This window comes from Orcinus orca, chromosome 8, assembly GCF_937001465.1.
Source record: "Orcinus orca chromosome 8, mOrcOrc1.1, whole genome shotgun sequence".
Classification (NCBI taxonomy): Eukaryota; Metazoa; Chordata; class Mammalia; order Artiodactyla; family Delphinidae; genus Orcinus; species Orcinus orca.
Window position 1 is genome coordinate 37,089,199 of NC_064566.1, and position 21,485 is coordinate 37,110,683.

General features: G+C 44.7%; 2 protein-coding genes and 1 long non-coding RNA gene across 3 annotated transcripts in view; 1 reads left to right on the top strand and 2 right to left on the bottom strand.

Annotated features, from left to right (window-relative positions):
- LOC117197440 (uncharacterized) overlaps positions 1 to 5,011 on the bottom strand; it is a 35,928-nt gene extending 30,917 nt beyond the window's left edge. The window contains exon 1 of the long non-coding RNA XR_004478074.2: positions 2,363 to 5,011. This is a non-coding gene — a long non-coding RNA (uncharacterized LOC117197440). The remainder of the gene's footprint in view (positions 1 to 2,362) is intronic.
- Positions 133 to 11,810, top strand: CSRP3 (cysteine and glycine rich protein 3). The gene is made up of 5 exons (XM_033409354.2): positions 133 to 938; positions 5,168 to 5,336; positions 7,060 to 7,192; positions 9,782 to 9,875; positions 11,479 to 11,810. Exons 1-5 carry the CDS (start codon positions 731 to 733, stop codon positions 11,553 to 11,555), a joined length of 681 nt encoding a protein of 226 aa, XP_033265245.2. The 5' UTR covers positions 133 to 730; the 3' UTR covers positions 11,556 to 11,810.
- Positions 11,811 to 20,206: 8,396 nt separating this feature from the next.
- The window catches only part of ZDHHC13 (zinc finger DHHC-type palmitoyltransferase 13), a 48,661-nt gene continuing 47,382 nt past the window's right edge, over positions 20,207 to 21,485 (bottom strand). Inside the window, exon 17 of the mRNA XM_049713482.1 lies at positions 20,207 to 20,821. Within this exon, the coding sequence (XP_049569439.1) occupies positions 20,683 to 20,821 (139 nt within the window). The 3' untranslated portion in view covers positions 20,207 to 20,682. The remainder of the gene's footprint in view (positions 20,822 to 21,485) is intronic.

Sequence of the window (21,485 nt, forward strand, 5' to 3'; positions counted from 1 at the left end):
GAGCCAAGGCTTTGCTAACCGAAGGGTGGTGCCCTCCTAGCAGCAACAGCCCTGCCTGGAGTCTTAGAAGTGCAGAATTTCCTGCCTCTCCCCCGATCTACCAAACCAGAATCTGCATCTTAACAAGACCCAAGGTGACTCAAGAAGCGCTGAGCTAGATAAGAATACCATCTTCATAGGTTACTCCCACTTCTGATGGAATAATTTTTAAAACCCTAAGTGGAAGAAAATAACAATACTGAATATTTGCATACAATTTCAGATACACAAAACTAGCTTATCCATTCCTTCTAAGGACCCTGTGAGGTACACGGGAGCAGGGGCTATTGAAATTTAACAAAAGAGGAAACTGAGTCCCCAAGTGGTAAAGTGACTTGCTCAGAGCTTGCTCTGAGTGTCTGAGCTTATCCAGTGACTTACACACAATAACCATTTGCTGAAGGAATGAATGAACCACCAACAAACTGGGGCTGGATCCTGGCCTTCAGACCACAGCACTACTAGGGATTGGGTCACTCTTTTTTTTTTAAATTTTTATTGGAGTATAGTTGATTTACAGTTTTGTGTTACTTTCTGCTGTACAGCAAAGTGAATCAGTTATACATATACATATATCCACTCTTTTTTAGATTCTTTTCCCATATAGGCCATTACAGCGTACTGAGTACAGTTCCCTGTGCTATACAGTAGGTCCTTATTAGTTACCTATTTTATATATATTAGTGTGTATATGTCGATTGGGATTGGCTCACTCTGGAGGTTGCCTAAATTTAGGGTATTTGCTTTATGTCCTGTTAGACTTGACCTTGACCAGAGAGTCTTCAAGATGCCAAACTGGGGCGGAGGAGCGAAATGCGGAGCCTGCGGAAAGACCGTCTACCATGCGGAAGAAATCCAGTGCAACGGAAGGAGTTTCCACAAGACCTGTTTCCACTGCAGTGAGTTGGGTGAACGCCATGACGGCCCCTCAGCACTTCGAAGTTCACACTTAGTCACAGATACTGTGTATCAGTAGTTCTCAGAGTATGGTCTGGGGACCAGCAACATCAGCATCCCCTGGGAACTTGTTAGGAATATCACTTTGGGGCCCCACCTACAGAAGGGATGGTGCTCTCCTGAGCACCCCCTCTCCAACCACTTGTCCAGCTCAGAGGCCGTTTCCCTGAAGCTCAAAGTCAGAACAAGCTCCCAGTGGTGAAAACTTGACCCAGTGGCGACATTTACAAAGTGTGACTTGACAGAGTAAGAAAGCCATCACTTATCTGCAGCCAGGATGGACTTGGCTTGATGTGCTGTCCCCACAGGCCAGCGGTCACCGAAGCCAGCTGCAACTGGTCTTTCCTAAGAAAGAACCTGTGTCAGGCTGGGGGGCAACAGATGACAATTCTGGAAGCGTCGGAAAGGGAAGCGTTTGGGGCACCATCAACTTGACAAGGGGAATCTTTACCGTCCCCTGCTGGACACAGTTTCACAAATGTCAAAACTAGGGGGGCATTTAAAACCCCGTGGTCCACCTGGGAGTCAGGCTCTACCCAACTCATGTGACTTTGGACAAGTCATTTCTCGTCTCTAAGCCTGGGTCACTGGCATCTGCAGCAGAGCCAGGAGCAGAGTCTGTACCTTCAGATTCCCAGTCCAGTCTCTTCAACACGACTGCATTCTAGAGTTTCCTAGCAGCTTAATCCTATTTTAGGAGAGCACTTCTGTCTTGGTCACTTGCCTTCTTTGCTCCCCTCCAGTAGGTCTGGCTTAAGGGTTAGCTTTACTGGACATTTCGCAGACGCGCGCTCCCCAACCCTTCGTGACCCATCCGCCCCCATGTCTCAGCCCAGCAGCCGCAAGGCATCACGTTGCCTCAAGCTGTTTCAAACAGAACTTCAAGGGTTGGGCTCCATCTGTTAGGGCATGGAGACACTTCATCCTCCAGAAATAGTAGCACTTTCTCTGCTGCAGGAGTTTCCATTATCCCTTACCTCCCACAACAAACATAACTGTCACCAAGCAATAGGGGGAAACTGCTGTGAGTGATTGGGTGTGTGGATTTACTAATGCTTTAGGTTTTAATGATGCGTAATTCTTTTTAAGCCATCATACACATTCATCAGGTTCACCACTATCATCACAATGATCCAGAGTCATTGCTCAAGAGAGTTCATTCCATAACCCTCTGGCTCTTGTCCAAATATAGCTAGTGTTCTTTAAAAAGAGTGGGGGAAAGGAATATTGGAAAGAACACTGGAGTTGGAGTGAAAATGACTAGGGTTTGAGCATGGGCTCTACCATGCACTTTAACTGTGTGACCTTGGGTAAGTCACCATTGTGAGCCTCAATTTCCCCATTTATAAAATAGAGATGGTTATACCTGCCACACAAGTTGTTGTAAGAAGAAAGCTGGGTTTCTTCATCTGAGATCCAGTTTTCTAGGCCTTTATTCTCCTTGCATCAACTTGGATGTCTGAGTGGGTACAGGCAACGGTGGGGATGCTTTCCATGGCGAGGGGTGTCTTGTTTTCCCAGGCAGCAGGAGGATGCCCTGTTTAACGGAGCCATGGAAGAACGATGTGAGCATTTGCTGCTGCATCCCTTTCAACCCCTGGATATTCTCCTTAGAACCTGTGGGTGGGATGGGGGTCTGAGCAGTACAGGTTTCTGCAGTGGTGGACAGAAGGATCCTGGAGAGGAGCGTGATTTTCTGTAGTATCGTCACAACAGTGGTCTGTCCACAGGTCAACCTGTAGTTGCTGGAAATAGAGTTCAGAGAGGCAGAGTCTACCTTAGTTTGTCTCCTGGCCAGTGTTCTCCAAACTTCTATATAAATCTTAACCCCCCTACCAGTGCTGTCCAAAAGATATATAATGCAAACCACATATGGAAACTTAAATTTTCTAGTAAACTTATTTTTTAAAATGTGAAAAGGAACAGGTGAAATTAATTTTAAAACATTTAACCCAATATATCAAAAAATTGTAATTTCAACATGTCACCAATATACACATTATAACATCATGTGACGGGTGAGTGGCTATGGTATTACACAGCACAGCTCTGCTATGCCTGTGTGTGTGAAAGCTAGTCAGAAGCCAGGGAGTGGCTATAGAATTGGCCAGGACAAGACAAGGTATAGGCAGTCCTGGAATGATGGGAATGAGCACTGGAGTAGGAGTCAAAGGACCTGAGGCCAGTCATGGCTCTGCAATTTACCACTGTATAATCGCGGACAAGTCACTGATCTTCATTCACACATGCATGCATGCATTCATTCATTCATTCATTCACTCAACAAATGTTTACGGAGGACTAACTCTGGGCTAGGCTCTGTGTTACATTCTGGGGATATTAAAACTGTTTTGCCCTCAAAGAACTCAGAGTATAGAACATAAATGAATAGTCAACAAGTTGTTCTGAAAAAAAAAACAAAGAAAACCAAGTTGTTCTGGAGATTAGTAACTGACAGCTACAGGAAGGGCAGAGACAGGTATATACCTTACATGCTCAAATATAAGGCAAATTCCCCCCAAAATTATTCCTCATAAAAAGGGTTTGCCTTGGCTTCAGAGTCTTATAAAGTCTCTCATGCTACAGGACAGTCTCTCAATTACTCCATTTATTTAAACTGTTTTTTAATAGAAATTCTTACAAACAATATTGACCTAATTATTTAATGAACTCCCATATGCCTGTTTCCCCAGCCACATAACCATCAACCTCTGGCCAATCCTACCTCATCTACAACCTTATCTTCTTCTCCCACTCTTGTATTCAATAACACTTAAAAAAAAAAAATAACCACTTGAGAAAGGCATATTAGCCTGAAACAACCTCATTCAAAGCTGGATGGCTTATAGAGGTCACTTGATGGGACTGTTTTTTTAAAAAGGAGGCAACTAAATTGAATGTCCATATATTATTATTCCTGTGGATATATGACCTCACTGTTACAAGCACTAAGTAGCACCCAAAGCAACCTTTAAGGATCATCATTACAAAGCGATATAGCAAGGTATTAGGCTGTGGAGATCCTACATACTTTTTAATGCTGCCCTAATATTATTGCTAATAGGTACTTCTTGCTGAGATACAATTTCCAGGTGACAGCCTCCTTCTCAGGTAAACAGGGCTGCCTCTAAAAGACACAGACAGAAGTAGGGATGAGCTGCTCTGGAGAGCTGAGTCAGCTGCCTCAGAAAGACACTGTGGAGAAGGGAGATGCTGATGTTGAAGATGCAGAGGAATAATTTGGATACAATTGTTTCCTGAATTTGTGTCAGATTAGAAAAAAGTAACATCTCCAAATCCATATATTGTTGATCTATATTATTAAATTAAATGTTACAAGCAGATATTTGACACTTTCATTTATATCCTTAAATGTTTATTTATTCAAGTTGGCAAAAATTTTTCTATTAATAGAAAAGTCTAATTAATAGAAGATTTTCTATTAATCTCTTTGGAAAAATAGGGGATTGTCTTACATACTATGTATAATGTATATACACAACATGTGTATAATAACTATACTAGGGTAAAGTATGGGGGATACTTTACATTAGGTGATATACAGTAACCAAGGGGCTTGAGCCAATATAAGCCTAACAGCAGGTCTTCATTGCCTCCCCTGCTTCCAGAAGTGGATCAAAAGAAGTCTCAGCCGTAATTACCTCCTTGAATATCAAAGTGCTTTTCAAAATCCATTTTAAGTAGAGAAACTGCTCAATGCTGATTCTGATATGATTAAGAAAAAAATAAGTTCCTCCCCTGCCTCAGCCCCTCACCCCCTACTCACCCACACACAAATACACTCACACTTCCCGATGTCATTTGTGGTGAGACACTCAGGAGTGCATGTTGTCCCCATTCAGGGACAATATTCTTGGCTGGTCCAAGACCACACACCAGGTTCCAGTCCTGGCCTCCACCTCTTTCTAGCTGGGTACCACTGAAAACATTACTTCCCTTCTCTGTGCTCCAATTTCCTCATCTGTGAAACAGGACTGCCTTGGAATCTACGACTCAGGACAGATGCTCTGGTCAGGAATCAAAGTTGTGTTCTTGGCTGGTGGGGGCGGCCCTTGTGCTGAGTCCCTTGGTCCCAGTCAGGGTATTGGGGGTGCAGGGAAGGCGGGGAGGAATCTCAGTGCTAACCCCCTGACCATCCTTTCCTCAACAGTGGCCTGCAGGAAGGCTCTGGACAGCACCACAGTGGCAGCTCACGAGTCTGAGATCTACTGTAAGGTCTGCTACGGGCGCAAGTACGGCCCCAAGGGGATCGGGTATGGACAAGGTGCCGGCTGCCTCAGCACGGACACGGGTGAACACCTGGGCCTCCAGTTCCAACAGTGAGTTACTGTTCCGCTTCTCCCAGCCCGTAGAGCCCCAGCTATCAGGACAGTTCATTCTGTTCCCATGGCAACGTTTTCTGGAAGTGGGAGAATGGACTCTATTGCTGACTTGCCAACAATAGGAATACTCAGTCTGACCAAGTTCTAACAATGTGTCATCTCTCCGAAGACTCTCTTTAAATTATCTGCCTTTCAAAAGGGCAATTACTTTTACACCATGGCTCTTGGTTTGCATGTCAAGAGAAAACCCAGAATGTACAGATGTTCTATTGTTTGACCTTCGCAAAACTGCATGGAGTCTCTTTTCTTCCTCGTTGAGCATTTTTTGTGTAAATCACATAAATATGGCAGGGACGCAATGGCCATCCTCTGTGTGCTTGTCACTGAAAGATTTCTTCCCTTGGGTTGTAAGATAACTAACGTCTGCATCGCAGTGGGGAGTGGCTCTGTGGGGATGGGCTGTGCCTCAGAAGTAGACAATTATAACTTTCTGTAGGTCTCCCGTGCTGCCTGTTGCCAGTACAATGTTGAGGTTTCCCCAACATTATCCTAGGGAAGCCAGGGTTTCACACTGTGCCACCTCCATCTACCAGTCTGCTCTACTTGATGATCATGCTGACCTCCAGCCCAAAATTGAATATATACACTGACAGTCACTGGCCTGCAGCTGCTGTCTGGCCAGCTGGTACCCGGGCTCAGCTCTGTGGCGAGACTGGCAGAAAGGCCCAGCCCAACTGAGGCAGTGTCCCCCAGAGAATAGTGAGAGCATCTGAAGAGTCATCTGGTCCCTTCCAAAGAAAGTAGCCCATGGTAGAGCCTGGAAAACTGCAGGGATGTGTGATTAGTCATATAAATTTTTCTCACTACTCAAGCCCAACCAGAGATGCTATTTTAAAAAGAAAGATGATACCAGCTGCATTCTCTGTCTCACATTACCCAAAGCTCACTCTTCTACGTTAGGGCTTTCCTGTGGTGCTGCACAGCCAGGAAGAGTCTGGAGACCTGGGTTTCATCCCAGCTCCACCAGTTATGAGCTGCTAACCTTGGGCACTTACCCCTCTGGCCCATGCTCTCCTCCAGCTAGCCCTGCCTCCTTTAGAGGGTTATGGTGAGGCTCAAACGATAAACGTACAAGGAAACGCCAAAAGATATGGAATCACAGGGTTATTATTGTGCCTCTTTCTTAGACTTTGCTCTCAAGAGGACAGGGGACCTTTGGATGCAGGGTGACAATTTGAACTGTGATAAGCATCAGCTCATTGGACTGTGGTTTGTTTAGTATCAACTGTCAAGATCCCATCTTGCCCTGTAATATTTTTACTCATTTTGGAAAGCAGACCCGTGGGTTTCAAGATGGTATAGAAAACCCTAAATGAACAATCACAGCAATATAACAACAAGACAAGGGTAATTATACAAGCTAACATACGTGGAACACTTGTGAAGTGCTTTACAACAGAAAGGAAAGAGGTAAGTGAATTCTGGCTAACATTCCTCAGCCCTTACAACAGGCCAGGGAGGCACTGTTCTAAGTGCTTTACTCATGTGGCCTCATTTAACCTTCTCAACAACCCTGTGAGGAAGGTACTTTGACTATCCCCACTTTCCAGATGAGGCATCTAAGGCACAGAGAAGTTAAGTAACTTGCTCAAAGTCACACAGCTAGTACTGTTTGCCAAGGGAAGTCTATAGGTTTCATTCATTTGTCAATTTCCACCAGGTCCCCAAAGCCGGCACGCTCTGCCACCACCAGCAACCCTTCCAAGTTCACTTCGAAGTTCGGAGAGTCGGAGAAGTGCCCTCGATGCAGAAAGTCAGTCTATGCTGCTGAGAAGGTGATGGGAGGTGGCAAGGTAAGGACTTCTATATGAGTCAGATGGGATGCTGGGAGGAATGAGAGAAGAAAGTAGGAACTGAGGGCGGGTGGAGGCCAGACCCTCCTTAGCTCCCAGGAACCACTTAGGAGCCACCCATCCTTACCCACTTTCCTGGGCTGTGACTGTCACCCTGCAGTGCCTTAGGAAACTGGAACTGGTGGATGGAATTCGATGCAATAAGCGTTAACCCACTAGGGGGAGGCACCCAGCTAGGAGCTCTGGAGAAACAAAGGCACACAGGCTCCCCTATCCTGTGTCCACAATCCTTCCAGAAAAGTGTCAGCCCTGGGAGCTGTCGCCACTGCATAACTCAGCCTGATATTGGCATCACACTGATGCACACAGCAGACACCCCACAGCAGTGAGAAGCATCCTCGCTCACAAATGTCCTGGCAATAGGGAAAGTCATCTGATGTCTGAGACAGTAACACACACTTGTCTACAAGCTCCAGTTTCAGGCCTGAAGCCAGGGTGTTCACCGAAGGATCTGAGCCTGAAGACAGACAAAAATCCTGTTTATACTAAGTAGGGGGAGGAAGCCCACAGAGAGTGTCTGACTCCAAATATAGGCGCAGTCTCCACCCCAGGACAGGCCATTTAAATACAGGTGAGGACCCTGGGCTGTGCCTAGAAGACACGCAGATAAGAAAGCAGACAGTCTTCTGGATGATCCAAGTCACACAACTCTCTTCCATCAGAAATACAGGGAGAGTATCAAAAAGGCTACAAATAATAAACGCTGGAGAGGGTGTGGAGAAAATGGATCCCTCCTACACTGCTGGTAGGAACGTAAACTGGTGCAGCCACTATGGAGAACAGTATGGAGGTTCCTTAAAAAACTAAAAATAGAGTTACCATATGATCCAGCAATCCCATTCCTGAGTATGTGTCTGGAAAAGATGAAAATTCTAAGTCAAAAAGATACATGCACCCCAATGTTCATAGCAGCACTATTTACAATAGCCAAGACATGGAAGCAACCTAAATGTCCATCAACAGAGGAATGGATAAAGAATGTGGTGTATAGGGACTTCCCTGGTAGTCCGGTGGTTAAGACTCCATGCTTTCACTGCAGGGGGTGCAGGTTTAAGCCCTGGTCAAGGAACTAAGATCCCACATGCCACACAGTGTGGCCAAAAAAAATTTTTTTGTTTGTTTTTTTGTTTTTTTTGCGGTACGCGGGCCTCTCACTGTTGTGGCCTCTCCCGTTGCGGAGCACAGGCTCCGGACGCGCAGGCTCAGCGGCCATGGCTCAAGGGCCCAGCCACTCCGTGGCATGTGGGATCTTCCTGGACTGGGGCACGAACCCGTGTCCCCTGCATCGGCAGGCAGACTCTCAACCACTGTGCCACCAGGGAAGCCCCCCAAAAAAAATTTAAAAAAAGAATGTGGTGTATATAAATGTGTGTGTGCTATATATATGTGTGTGATATATATACCACACACACACACACACACACACACACACACACACATACACACACAATGGAATATTACTCAGCCATAAAAAAGAATGAAATAATGCCATTTACAGCAACATGGACGGACCTAGAGATGATCGTACTAAGTAAGTCAGACAAAGACAAATATCATATGATATCACTTATAGTGGAATCTAAAAAAATGATACAAATGAAATTATTTACAAAACAGAAAGAGAGTCACAGATATAGAAAACAAACTTATGGTTACCAAAAGGGAAGTGGGGGGGTGGATAAATTAGGAGTTGGGGGTTAACGTATACACATGTTAAACATCAAGGACCTACCTACTGTATATCACAGGGAACTATATTCAGTATCTTATAATAACCTATAATGAAAAAGAATCTGAAAAAGTATATATATATATATATATATATATATATATATATCACTTTGCTGTACACCCAAAACTACTACAACATTGTATATCAACTATACTTCAATTAAAAACAAATACACAGGGCTTCCCTGGTGGCACAGTGGTTGAGAGTCCACCTGCCGATGCAGGGGACACGGGTTCGTGCCCTGGTCCAGGAAGATCCCACATGCCGCAGAGCGGCTAGGCCCATAAGCCATGGCCGCTGAGCCAGCATGTCCGGAGCCTGTGCTCCGCAACGGGAGAGGCCACAACAGTGAGAGGCCCACATAACGCAAAAAAAAAAAAAAAAAAAAAAAACAAATACACAAAGAGTTAAAATGAAGTTGAATTCCCTGGATGATTGCCCATTTCTTCACCTTTTTTCTTTTTTCATTTTATATTCAATATGTTACCCACTGCCTCAAGTCCAAGTTCCCCTCTCTTCAGTATTTTGGATCTTCTAGAAATGGGAAGCCCTATTCTATTTAGTCTGTTCTGAAGGAATACATATGGAAATCACCTTGATCTATTCGTTTTTAGGGGTCCTAAGAGTCGCTGGCCAAGCCCGTAGCCAGAATAATTATTCCAGGGGCCAATTAGGTGGGTGAACTGTTAAGACAAGGGCATGCCTTTACATGCTGCTGGTCAGGGGACTTAACACGGAAATAAATGCCCTGCCTGCCCTATTAAATATCCACCTGCCTGTTCTCCTGTGCCCTGCAGCCTTGGCACAAGACCTGTTTTCGCTGTGCTATCTGTGGGAAGAGTCTAGAGTCCACGAACGTTACTGACAAAGATGGGGAACTTTATTGCAAAGGTGAGTGGTTCCAGAGAAGACTCTCTTGAGATGTTTTCCCAGGGAGGGTTCTTGGCAGGGGAAGTTGTGTTCCTGCCGAGAGGCTTGTGTCTGCCCGGAGGCATGGCTTCTCAGCCTGAGCCAGGTTTGAGCTCACAGGATGGGGAGCAAAGCCACCTAAGGGAAAGTAACCTCCTGCCTGACCCAGCTCTGGTCCCCTCCACAGGGACATCTGGGGGGACCTGATACTTATAGATGCCCAGTGGTTCCTGAGCACCTGGGGGGAGAGAGGACAAGGAGGAAGCAGTGTCCTGACTGGCCTTGGAAGAGGCCTTAGGTCTGGACAAAAACATCACATTTCCTTTCAAAAACCTGAACACTGTCCATTTGACTGGCAGATAAGGGTGACAGCGTTGCGGGGTATGCGGATGAACTGTGTTCTGCCTCTCCTGAATTTATCAAGACACATCTATCTCCTTCCTCCCTCCCTCCCTTCCTTCTTTCCCAGCCCCCTTCCTTCCCTCCCTTGCTCTCTCCCTCCTTCCTTTCTGACATTTCTGTTTCTGACGTTGCACATCACTTCGTGATCACAGAAAGCGAACTGACAAGCTGGTTTCCCTTCTGGTCCTCACAGCTCTGCCCCTAACTGCCTCCATCATCCCTTTGTCTTGCAGAGAGGCAATAGAGGCTTAGCTCCTTCCTGATGCTACAAAGAAGAAGGGACGCTTTAGGGCCAGGGCAATGTGTCCGTACCCTCAGAGCCTCTCCTAGGCCTTTTCTGTTTCTCAGCGGGGTCCTCCCACCCTTTCACTCAATGATGGTACCTCAGGATCCCCAAATGTGTGTGTTAAGAGTTGGGGAGAGGCAAGGGGGAGGACGCTACTAATCAAGACTGTAGGTGGCCCAGCTTCTCCCAGGATGAGACAGGATGGAAACTGATGCACTATCTGACAGGGGCTGCCTTCTTCTGTCAGTACAGGGTACAGAGGGTTCTCAGCAGTCACAGGCTATAAAATTCTAAAATGTTGCCACAGCCAGTAGGGAGATCAACCTATAGAGAAGTAATTGCATTCTCAAGTGGTACAAGCTCTAGTAGAGGATGCTACACAATGCAGGGCGCAAAACGGGGCAAGTGATTGGCTGGGGGTGTCGGGAAAGCTTCTTAGAAGAGAAGCTTCCTCTGGGCCTTGAAGGGTGAACGTGGGTTTGGGAGGGGGCATTCCAGGAACAAGGAGCAGTGAGTGCAAAGGCACCAAGGCCAGGCCATCATGGCTCGTTCCAGGAACTGCAAGCAGTTGTGTGTATCTGAAGGGCAGGCAGGGAGGCGGAGGCGGAGGCGGAAGCAGGAGGGGATGAGGCTGGGCAGGCAGCCGGCAGCCAGATTATGTTGACTCAAATGAGAAAATGTCTCTGAACACACCTAGGGAAGTGCAAAGAAGTATAAACCGTTTTATTAGCAGATCTAAAATAAATACAGTTCAATGTGTTTGAAAGTTAACTTACAAACACATTTGTCAAAAGGATGCTTCTCCCAGGTAAAAGGACTGTGGTCAGACAGAGGGAACTGAAATGATGGTGCTGACCAACCCCTTCTCTCCCCTGTCCTCTTCTCTCTCGTTCACAGTTTGCTATGCCAAAAATTTTGGCCCTACAGGTATTGGGTTTGGGGGCCTTACACATCAAGTGGAAAAGAAAGAGTGAAAAGTGCACCGTTTCTCAGGTCTCTCATCGGCCTAAAGCACTTGCCAAGTATCCTACCCAGATGGAAACCCTCCCCAAACATCCTTTTGTTGGTAGTTGGACAGTGTTTCTCTTCAGAAGTGATCACAGTCTTTACCTGAAGTTAGAAGAGATCTTTGGAAGAAAATTATTAAAAGTCTAATCCGTAACAAACACTTTATTATTTACGATACTTGGGGTGGGAGAGGCCATAAATAAAAGTTTAAGCGGTAACTTCTACGTCTCTGGATCTTTTCTTTCAAATAGGGGGAAATTTTCAAAAAAACAGAGAGATAGTTTAAAAAAAAAATTGTGCAGAGGATGTAATGAAGTTTGGTGTCAGCTGTGGAAAGAGTGAGGAGGAGGAGGAAGCCACGGGCAAAGGGAAGGCGTCTTCTAGAATCTGTTGGCTAAGCTTCTTTCTAGTTAGCGCTAATGGAGAAGAAAACAGGGGGTCCCGGAGGAAACAGACAACATGGTAGCAAATTCTCAAAGGAAAATCAAACTAATAAAACTGTTAACGAGCTGATCCTTCTGTCCGTATCATGGGCTTTGCAATATTACACATTTCGTGAAAACTCAGAAATGGCAACAAAACGTGGAGTTTGCTTCTGTGTTATAAACAACATGAGGATGATCTCCTTTTATTCTGGGACAATTCCCTAAGGTTTAGCAATTGTCTTAAAACTTCTCCTCCATCAGATTGCCAGACTCACGAATGAAACGCAGCCAATTAAAAATGTCTTCCTCTGCCTCCTCGGCGAGATCTCAACGGCTCAAGCGTGTGTATTTTCTCGCCTCTGCTTTTAACAACCACGGCATTTCTCCCACCACCATGCACTTCTCCATTATTTGCAGAAAATGAGAGCAAATGAAAATCTATTGACAAAAATTGTGAAACACTTGACTAAACCGTGGCTTTTTCTATGCTCCAAGTCCCAAAAAGGTGTTCTTTAAAATGAGCGTTTATTCAGGGTTGCTTACTTGCTGTCATGGACAAGGCCTTGCACTGACTTCATTATTTATCTATGTATCTATTTTTTGATGCTCAAAATGCAATTACATTTAATCATTTTCTCTCTCTGATTGGCATTAATAGAATGGTTCAGAAAAAAAACAACAACAAAAAAACAGCTGGCAGAGGTTGTGTCCCATCCCACTATCAAAGAGATAATATACAAACATGCTTTACTTGCCTAGAGACTCTCGCTGGGGTAATTCAGCCACTGAGTTCCACTCAAACGGCCTGAGGATGGAAATATTGTACATTCCACATTCTCTGGGGAAGGAAGCCTAGGACAACGTATTTTTAATTTGTAAACCTTTTCCCAGAGCTATATAAGAGATCCCATCATTGTCGATCGAACAATTAATAACACCAGGGATGAAATGAATTAACTAAACCAAATCCCCTTTAACCTGCACTGACTTTAAAAGCAATATGCTACCTTGGCCCTTCACTAGGAAGTCCCCCACACTAGGGACTTCCAGCCTTGCTGAGGGGTAAGATACATGTGAAATGACTACCAGACAGTGCAACCTATTCCTCCACTGCAGTTCAGTTACCAGCCCCACTTACCACACACCCAGGAGACAAGCAAAAAACTTCAGTCATCCTTAGCTCTGCCCTCTCCCACATCCCCCCTTGCCTCATTCCCCAAGCCTCCCTGATTCTGACTCCTCCACGCCCACTCTTCGGTATGTGTATCAATCGGCTACGGCTGCCATAACAGAGTACCATGGAATAGGTGGCTTAAACAACACAAATCGTTTTTTCACAGTTCCGGAGCCTAGAAATTTAGGATTAAGGTGTCAGCAGGGTTGCCGTCTTCTGAAGTCTCTCCTTGGCTGGTAGATGGCTGCCTTCTCCCTGTGTCTTCACATGGTCTTCCCTTTCTGTATGTGTGTGTGTTGTAATTACCTCTTCTTATAAGGACACGAGTCATCCTGGATTAGGGACCACCTGAATCACCTCGTTTTAACTTAATTATCTCTGTAATACCCTATCTCCAATTATAGTCACATTCTGAGATACCGGGGGTTAGGACTTGGACATAGGAGTTTGGGGGTATAGGGGGGCACAGTTCTGCCCATAACAATATGTCATATAAGGACTTTCACGAATTGGTCTTGGACTTAACCCATTCAACTTAGCTTTAGACAATCTCTTCCATACAAGCCCCAGCTACATTCAAAGATCTGAAGCTTTCCAAATACTACAAGTACCCTCACCCCTTCATGCTTTTGTGAATGCTATTTTTTTTGCCTGGAATGTCAGGAAGATGGAACCTCCTCCCAACTCCTTAGCCTGGTGAACCCCTAGTAATCAAGTCACAGGTCAAATGCCATCTCCTCTGCAAAATCTATTCCTGAACTACCTGAGCAGAATTAATCCACCTCTGTATTCTCATAGCCAGTACATAATTAACACAGCACTTATCTCATTGCATTAAATTTTTAAACCCCCATCTGCCTCCTTGTTAGAATGTGACACACTTGTATTCACAGTGCTCGAAAAATAGTAGGCACTTAATAAACATTTGTGGAGTGAGTGAAGTGGGAGAGACTGTAGGCTGGACTAAAAGCAAATTCTACTAGAATATAAAAGAAGAGATTATTATATACTGGAGTGGAGGGGTTTGGAAATGAAAAAACAAAACAAAGAACCTTATTGTGGTTCAGCAGTGCCTGTGTTTCTCCTCTGCTTCCTGGGCACACTCTTCTACTGCATTTCCCAGGCTCCCTACCAGTGACCAGGACACATGCTGAGTTGGCCAATGGAGGCCCGGCCCCCAAGACTCCCAGAAAAGTCTCCACTCTCTCTTTGCACATCTGTGGATACAGAAGGCCCAGTGGACACTGAGGCCCTAGGAAATGGTGGAGCCATTAATTGGGAAGGAGCGTGGGTCCCTGCATGGAAGAACACCTGCTAATTCTAAATGGACTGTGACAAGAAGGAGAAATAAGTCTGATGTTGTGTTAGGTCACCGAGATTTGGGGGATGTTTACTATCGTGTTAACTTCCTTGACTAACGTGCACCTGAAATAGTGGATGTGCTGCATCCAAGAGAGCTGCTATCAGTGTCCATCCCGTTCATTTAAGTCGCAGGGAGCAGCAACAGGATTTTGCCTACTATTTGTGAGATCAATTCAAATGTGTGCTCTCCAACGTGACGATACCGGCATTTGGGAAAAGGAATGAAGTTACGGCATGGTGATACGAGTCACATGATTGGGCTTGCTTTGACTTTAAAACAAAACAGAAACAAAGCCCTGCTATTACCTCCAAGCTACTGCCTTCTCCCCTCTCCTTTCAGAGCCAAACTGTAAGACTAGGTCCCATTTATTCCTTAGCGTCTCGGCATCTGGCTTCTGATCCCCCCATGCCGCCACACCGCCGCACCTCCTGAGCACAAACTCTCCGGTATCTCCTCAGTTGCTCTTCTCAGCCCTGCCTTCACTCCTGACCACTGCTTTCTCTCTGAAATTAGTTCCTCTCCTTGAATTCTATGACTCCGTCTCCCGACTGCCCTCATACCCAACCTCCTCCCAGCCCCCTCCCCTCCTTCTCCAGCTCCCTAGATCCATGTTCCATAAGGTCACATTCCTGCCCTTCTCCTCTCTTTTTTTTTGTTTGCATTGGTTTTCATCTTTGGTCTATTTTTAGAATTGATCTTCCCATTTGGGGAGGGCAACTCCCTTTTCATTTTCATCTCATTTTTCTAGGTGTCTCCTGTGACAAACTCATCCCTGTGCAGGTGACTCCCATCCATGCCCTGGCCTCCTTCCAGCTGTCTTAACTGTTCCACTGGATAGCTTTAAGTATCTCAAACAGGCCCCAACTACCAAACTCACCACCCAGTCTCTCCACACTGTCTCCTTTACTTCTCAAAACAGCACCACCGCCCCCTCATTCACTGGGTTCAACACTGCAAAGCCATCCTTGACTCCTCCTCTGCCTCAGTCAGCAACGGGGCCTGCCCTTCCCTCCTGTGCCTTCACTACTGGTTGCCTAGACCACACTAAAAGTTTACCTCTAACATTTTTTATCTGTCAAGGTCCAGTCAGAAAAACAGAAATCACACTAGTTTTGTTTTTTAAGAGAGAAAATAATAGAGTAAATTGGCTAAACAAGTGCTAAAATTTTTGAAAAAGTAACAAGGGACACACTGAATTAACACAGAGATACAAACTGCAGCAAGCAGCTACACCACCCCTGGGGCTGGGGAAACAAAGAGAAGAGATGGGGGTATCCTCATTTACATGCCTCAAGGAGAGCTCTCCGGGGGGCTAGGAGTCAGACCTCTGAGGAGAGCGCCCTGCCTAACTGCTGGTGCTTCTAAGGGGCACCATGGAGCTGATCCAGGGAAATAGGTGAACACTGATTCCAACTGTCATTGTCGGGGTGAAGGGCCATTGTTTGAAGAGCACTGAGGGGAACAGCTGGCAAGTAGGATGGAGTAAGTCCCTTCTCCCCTCCTGCTTCCAGTCTACTGGCAGAACTTAACGGAAAGTCGGCTGACAAGGAGACTGTAATTTTCGGAGTCCTAGCCCAGACACACAACGCAGAGTAGAAGGGGAAGATGTGGCACATTTCCCTACCACTAGCTTCTCTCTCTCTAGTCAATTTTCCAAAGATTTCTGAATAGCCAGCAGTTATTGAGCCCTTACTATGTGCCAATTACAATTCTAAGCACTTTCAATGTATGAACTCATCTAATCCTCTTAACAGCACCTGGAGGTGTATACACCCCACAATATTACCCACAATACAAATAAGGAAACCGAGGCACTAGAAAGCTAACTCATGTGCCCAAAGAGATGAAAGTAGCTTATAATTGACATATCCAGGATGCATACCCAGGGTGCCTTTCACACCTACATATACCCGAGGGAAAAGCCAAAATAGAATAATGGGAGTGCAATTCCCAAAGTAAGTGATTCTCAAACTGTAGCACATACATGTAAGAGCCATCTGGGGAACCTGACAGAAATTCAGACTCCAGGACTCTCTTCTGAGAGACTGATTCAAAAGGTCTGAGATGAGAAATTTGAATTTCAAACACATTATCCCTGGACACCACCCTCCACACCCACCCCCCAGCCCCTGATTCTGATGTGAATGGTCTGTGGACCACAATTTGAGAACACTAACTTGGCAGGGGTTGGTGAGAAAATAAGAGAGGATATAACTTGAAAAACTCCACTTGCCCCCAGACTGAGAATCAGCCTTCAACACAACTCTGATCACATCGTGTTCTGCTTAAAATCCCTCAATTCCACTCAACAGATTTATTCAGCAGATTCATGCAAATATTTATTGAACACATACTACGCGTTAGACAGTATTTTAGGTGCTTGGGATACATCAGTGAACAGAACAAAGATCCCTCATAGACCTTATAATCTGACAGGATGGAGAGGGAGACAGTATGCAGTAGACCATAAATAAATCACACAGTATGTCAGAAGGTGGTAAGTGCTATGGGGGAAAAGGTAGCGTAGGGTAAAGAAGAGGAAAAGGGCAAGAAAAGGATGTTACGGGCTTCCCTGGTGGCGCAGTGGTTGAGAGTCCGCCTGCCGATGCAGGGAACACGGGTTCGTGCCCTGGTCCAGGAGGATCCCACATGCCGCAGAGCAGCTGGGCCCATGAGTCATGGCCGCTGAGCCTGCGCGTCCGGAGCCTGTGCTCCGCAACGGGAGAGGCCACAACAGTGAGAGGCCCGCATACCGCAAAAAAAAAAAAAAGAAAGAAAGAAAAGGATGTTACAACTTCCAAAATGTGGATGAGGGTAGGCCTCATTGAGAAACCGACATTTCAAAGAAAGCTGTGAGGAAAGGCACTATGGATTTCTGGGGTTACAGCAGTCTAGGCAGAGAGAACAGGCAGGGAAAGGTCTGAGGCAGAAGCATGCCTGGGAGGTATGTGGGATCAGCAAGGCGAAAAGCAAGAGAAGCGGTCAGATCCTATAGGGTCCTGCAGGCTACTGTCAGGGCTTCGGCTCTTCCTCTGGTGAAATGAAGAGCCACTGGAGGGTTCCTGAGCCCAGGAGTGACGTCATTCAATCTGCTTTGTACGAGGATCACCCCACTGCTTGTAACAGGGTGAGGGTAGAAGCAAGGAGACCAAATAAGAAAGCTGTAGTAATCCAGGCAAGAAGCGCTGGTAACTCAGGACTACAGCAGCAATGGTGGCCAAAAGGATTCAATTCTGGATATATTTTGAAGACAGAGCCAGTAGGATTTCTCAAAGAAATGAATCTGTGGTATTACGAGAAAAAGTAAGTTATAAGAAAAGATTCTAAGGTTTTGGCCTGAGTAATGGAAAGGATGGAGTTTCTGATCAACTGATATGGGGAACACTGAGGGTAGGGAACAGGGTTGTGTATTTTTTATTCATTTACTTTAAAATGTATTGTATGTTTTATTTTTAATCGATTTTTAAAATCTATGTTTTATTTGTGCACATGGGGCTAGGGTAGAAATCAGAAGTTCAGTTTCAATTTGGACAAGTTAAATTTAATATGTCTATAGATGTTTAAGTGGGTATGTCAAGTACACAGTCTGGAGTTTGAGAAGGAAGTCCGAACTGGAGTTAACAACCTGGTGCGTTTGGGCACATAGATGGTATACGTCACTACACAATCCGATGAGATTATAAAGGAAGAGGAAGTGAGTTTAGATAAAGGGCAAGAAGATCAAGGAGTCGCCTCTGGGACATTCCACAATTAAATGGTAGGGGCGGCGGAAAAACAGCAAAGGAGATGTTAGGCTCTCAAGAGCAACCAGCGAGAGGAGGAGGAAACTCAGGGGTGCTCTCCTGGAGGCCAGGTGAGGAAAGTATATTAAGGAAGCACCTGTCAGATGCTGCTGGTGGGTTCTGTACGATGGACTTGGAGCTGACACGCAATTTAGCAACACAGAAGACACCGGTGTGCTTGACAAGAGCAGTTTCCATGAGGTGCTGGAGGTGAAAGCCTGACTGCAGATGGGTTAGGAGGAGGATGGGAGAGAGGACTTGGAGATATTGACAAGGTTTTCAAGAACTTTTACCTACAAGGGTAAAGAAATTGTTCCTTATTGCTCACTTTAATCTTACAGTTCCTTCCCTTAACATCGTTCAATGCCCCTGGTGATCTAGCCCCCGTCCACCTTTCCAACTTATTAACCAAGCTCCCCACTTCCAACATCCTATAGACCCAGGCTGTCATTGTTCTGACTATACTTTAGACTTTCCCGTTGTCTTTACTCACAGAGTTCTCTCCATCTGAATGCCTTTCACTTCCAACTCCCCATTTCCAAACTCAGTATCACTGAAAACCGTTTCTAATGCCCTATCATCCATAAACACTTCCTTGATTACACCCACCGAGGCTCTCCCCAACCTCTAAACTCTAACCGTATTTAATTTGCACCCCTCTTAAAGCTTTTAGTATTTTCTACATTATACTATAGTTTCATGTATCTTAGCTTCCCCTCTAGACTGTAAATGCCATGATTAGTATGCCCAATTAAATGTTTTATGGCCTGCAACACCTAGCATGATGCTCCATAAATATTTGTGGAATAATTTAAAAATGAATGAAATGTGCTTTCCATGTTACATATCAATTAGGTGTGCTGCAATACAGTGGCTCTGGGAATTTGAATTTTAAACAAGTGAGCCCCAGGCCCCTGCCCTGTCCCTGTGACTCTGATCTAACTGGTCTATGGACCACAATTTGAGAATATTTACTTGGCGGGTGTTGGTGGGAAAGGAAGGGAGAGAGAGAAAGTCCTTCTGTCCCTTAAATGAGAATCAGTCTTCAAGCCACAATTCTGATCACATCATGTACTGCTTTAAAACCCTGCATTCATACAACAAATTCATTCAAATATTTATTGAACACATACGTGTCAGGTGGTATTCTAGGAGGCTGGGACCTCAGAGTGGGTAGCCCACTTGGTATCCATTTGACCTTGAAGAAAATACAAGCTTCTTTAGGCTTTAGTTTCCTTATCTCAAAGCCTCTGTAGAAAAAAGGAGAACAGGTCTTTGAGGAACTGAAAGGTCTATGCAATTAGAGTACAAACTGTGGTCCAAAACAAGATGGTAAACAAAATAAGGTGCTATCATTCAGGGCCAGCTGGACATGATAAGAATTTTAGCTTTTACCCCAAGAGCAATGGGAACCTAAGGAGGGGTTTTCAGCGGGAAGGTGCCATGCATATCCAGGGGCGCGCACACACACACAGACACACACACAGACACACACAGACACACAGACACACACACACACACACACACACACACACACACACACACACACACACACACACACACACACACACACACACACACACACACACAACCAAGAGTTCAAGTTGAATTAGCATTTCTTCCAGAACAAAGAAAATGAGCAATTACAATCACACCAGTCGAATATTTTAAGGGTGCTAAGTAAAAATTGTAATTAATCTTTAAGATTTCCTGTTCAATTTTCTAAGCAAAACGGAAAACAAAATTAAATCTTGTTATTGCTACTAACAGTGATCTCAGCTCATTCCTGGGATTTGGGAATTTTTCTTCACATCCTATATATACCTTTTCTCGATTTAAGATTCAAGAAGTGTCAAGTGTCAGAAACTAAGTCTCAACTACAAAAAAAAAATTTTATTAAGTGTGAAAGCAAAACAGGTACATCTATTTAAATATTTTTTTACATATTTATAGATAAAACAAAGACAAATAATTTATCAAAAATTACAAGTTTAAAGAATAATACTATTTTGAAACAGCCAATAAAAGTATCTGAAAATACCGCATTTTCTCCGTAATTGGTGAATATTATCTCCAAAAAAAAAAAAAAGGAACTTGCATTTTCTTGTGAAAAATATAAAAGTTTTTTTTTTTAGATGTCTGCCAAGATTGTTCAGAAACAGTCCATCTTACTAAGTCTGAAAACGTGTAAGCCTTTCTCGAGAACTTCTGTTTTTACCAAATGCTTTAAAAACCACCTGTGTTTTCCTTTGGGCTTAGGTGAACTATAAATCTTCACTTCACTTGCAGACCACAGGGCATCAACATAAATACAAACAACTCAGAGTGAGAGCTGTGGGTTGCTTTTCTTCACACTGAGCGAAGAACTTTCTCCTTAGCTGGGTGAAAGACCATGGTGTACTGTGACGTCCAGTCTACTGCACAGGGCTTGACCAAGCCAAAGCAGCCACACTGAAAGAAATCCGCGAGGTTCTGTGTGAACCCAAGGCTGCCAAGAAAGAAAGAGAACACGTCTTACTACATTTCCTGTTAGCATTTGACAAACATTCATTCAAACCATAAACAGTCACTGAGAATTTACAGTATACATCCTTCCAAGATCCTGCAGGAATCTAGAGGTGAATCAGACAGTTCTTGAATTTATGGCCCTTGAAACTGAAGCCCAGTTCCATTTCTGGACCTGAATCCCTATTTTGAGATTCCCTGGCTTGTGCCCAGCAACTCAAGTTCATTTTGGGTCCCCACTCACTAGAACAGTCACTGCCACCATTAAGTTTCTTTCTTTCCATTCCCACTGCTCTAATTCAGACTTGGACTATCTCAAAGGACAGACAGGCCAGAAAAACTATGATCAACAAGATGGGATTCTTCGAATTCTAAGAAACTCTAAATGGTGTCTCTGTCTCAATTCCTTCTAATTCATCCTACATACTGGAGACTGGTCCTCCAAACACCTGATATATTCATAGCCCCTAACCTCCCAGTCAAAACCCTTTAACAATATTCCTCTGCCCAGAGGCTCAAAGCCAAATCCCTCATCTTTGTACTCACAGCCCTATACAATAAAGCCCAGGACTCCTCGGGTATTGAAGCTCCAAACTCATCTTTTGTTATAGCTACTCTGGCTTTATTTTTCCCATGATCACAACTGC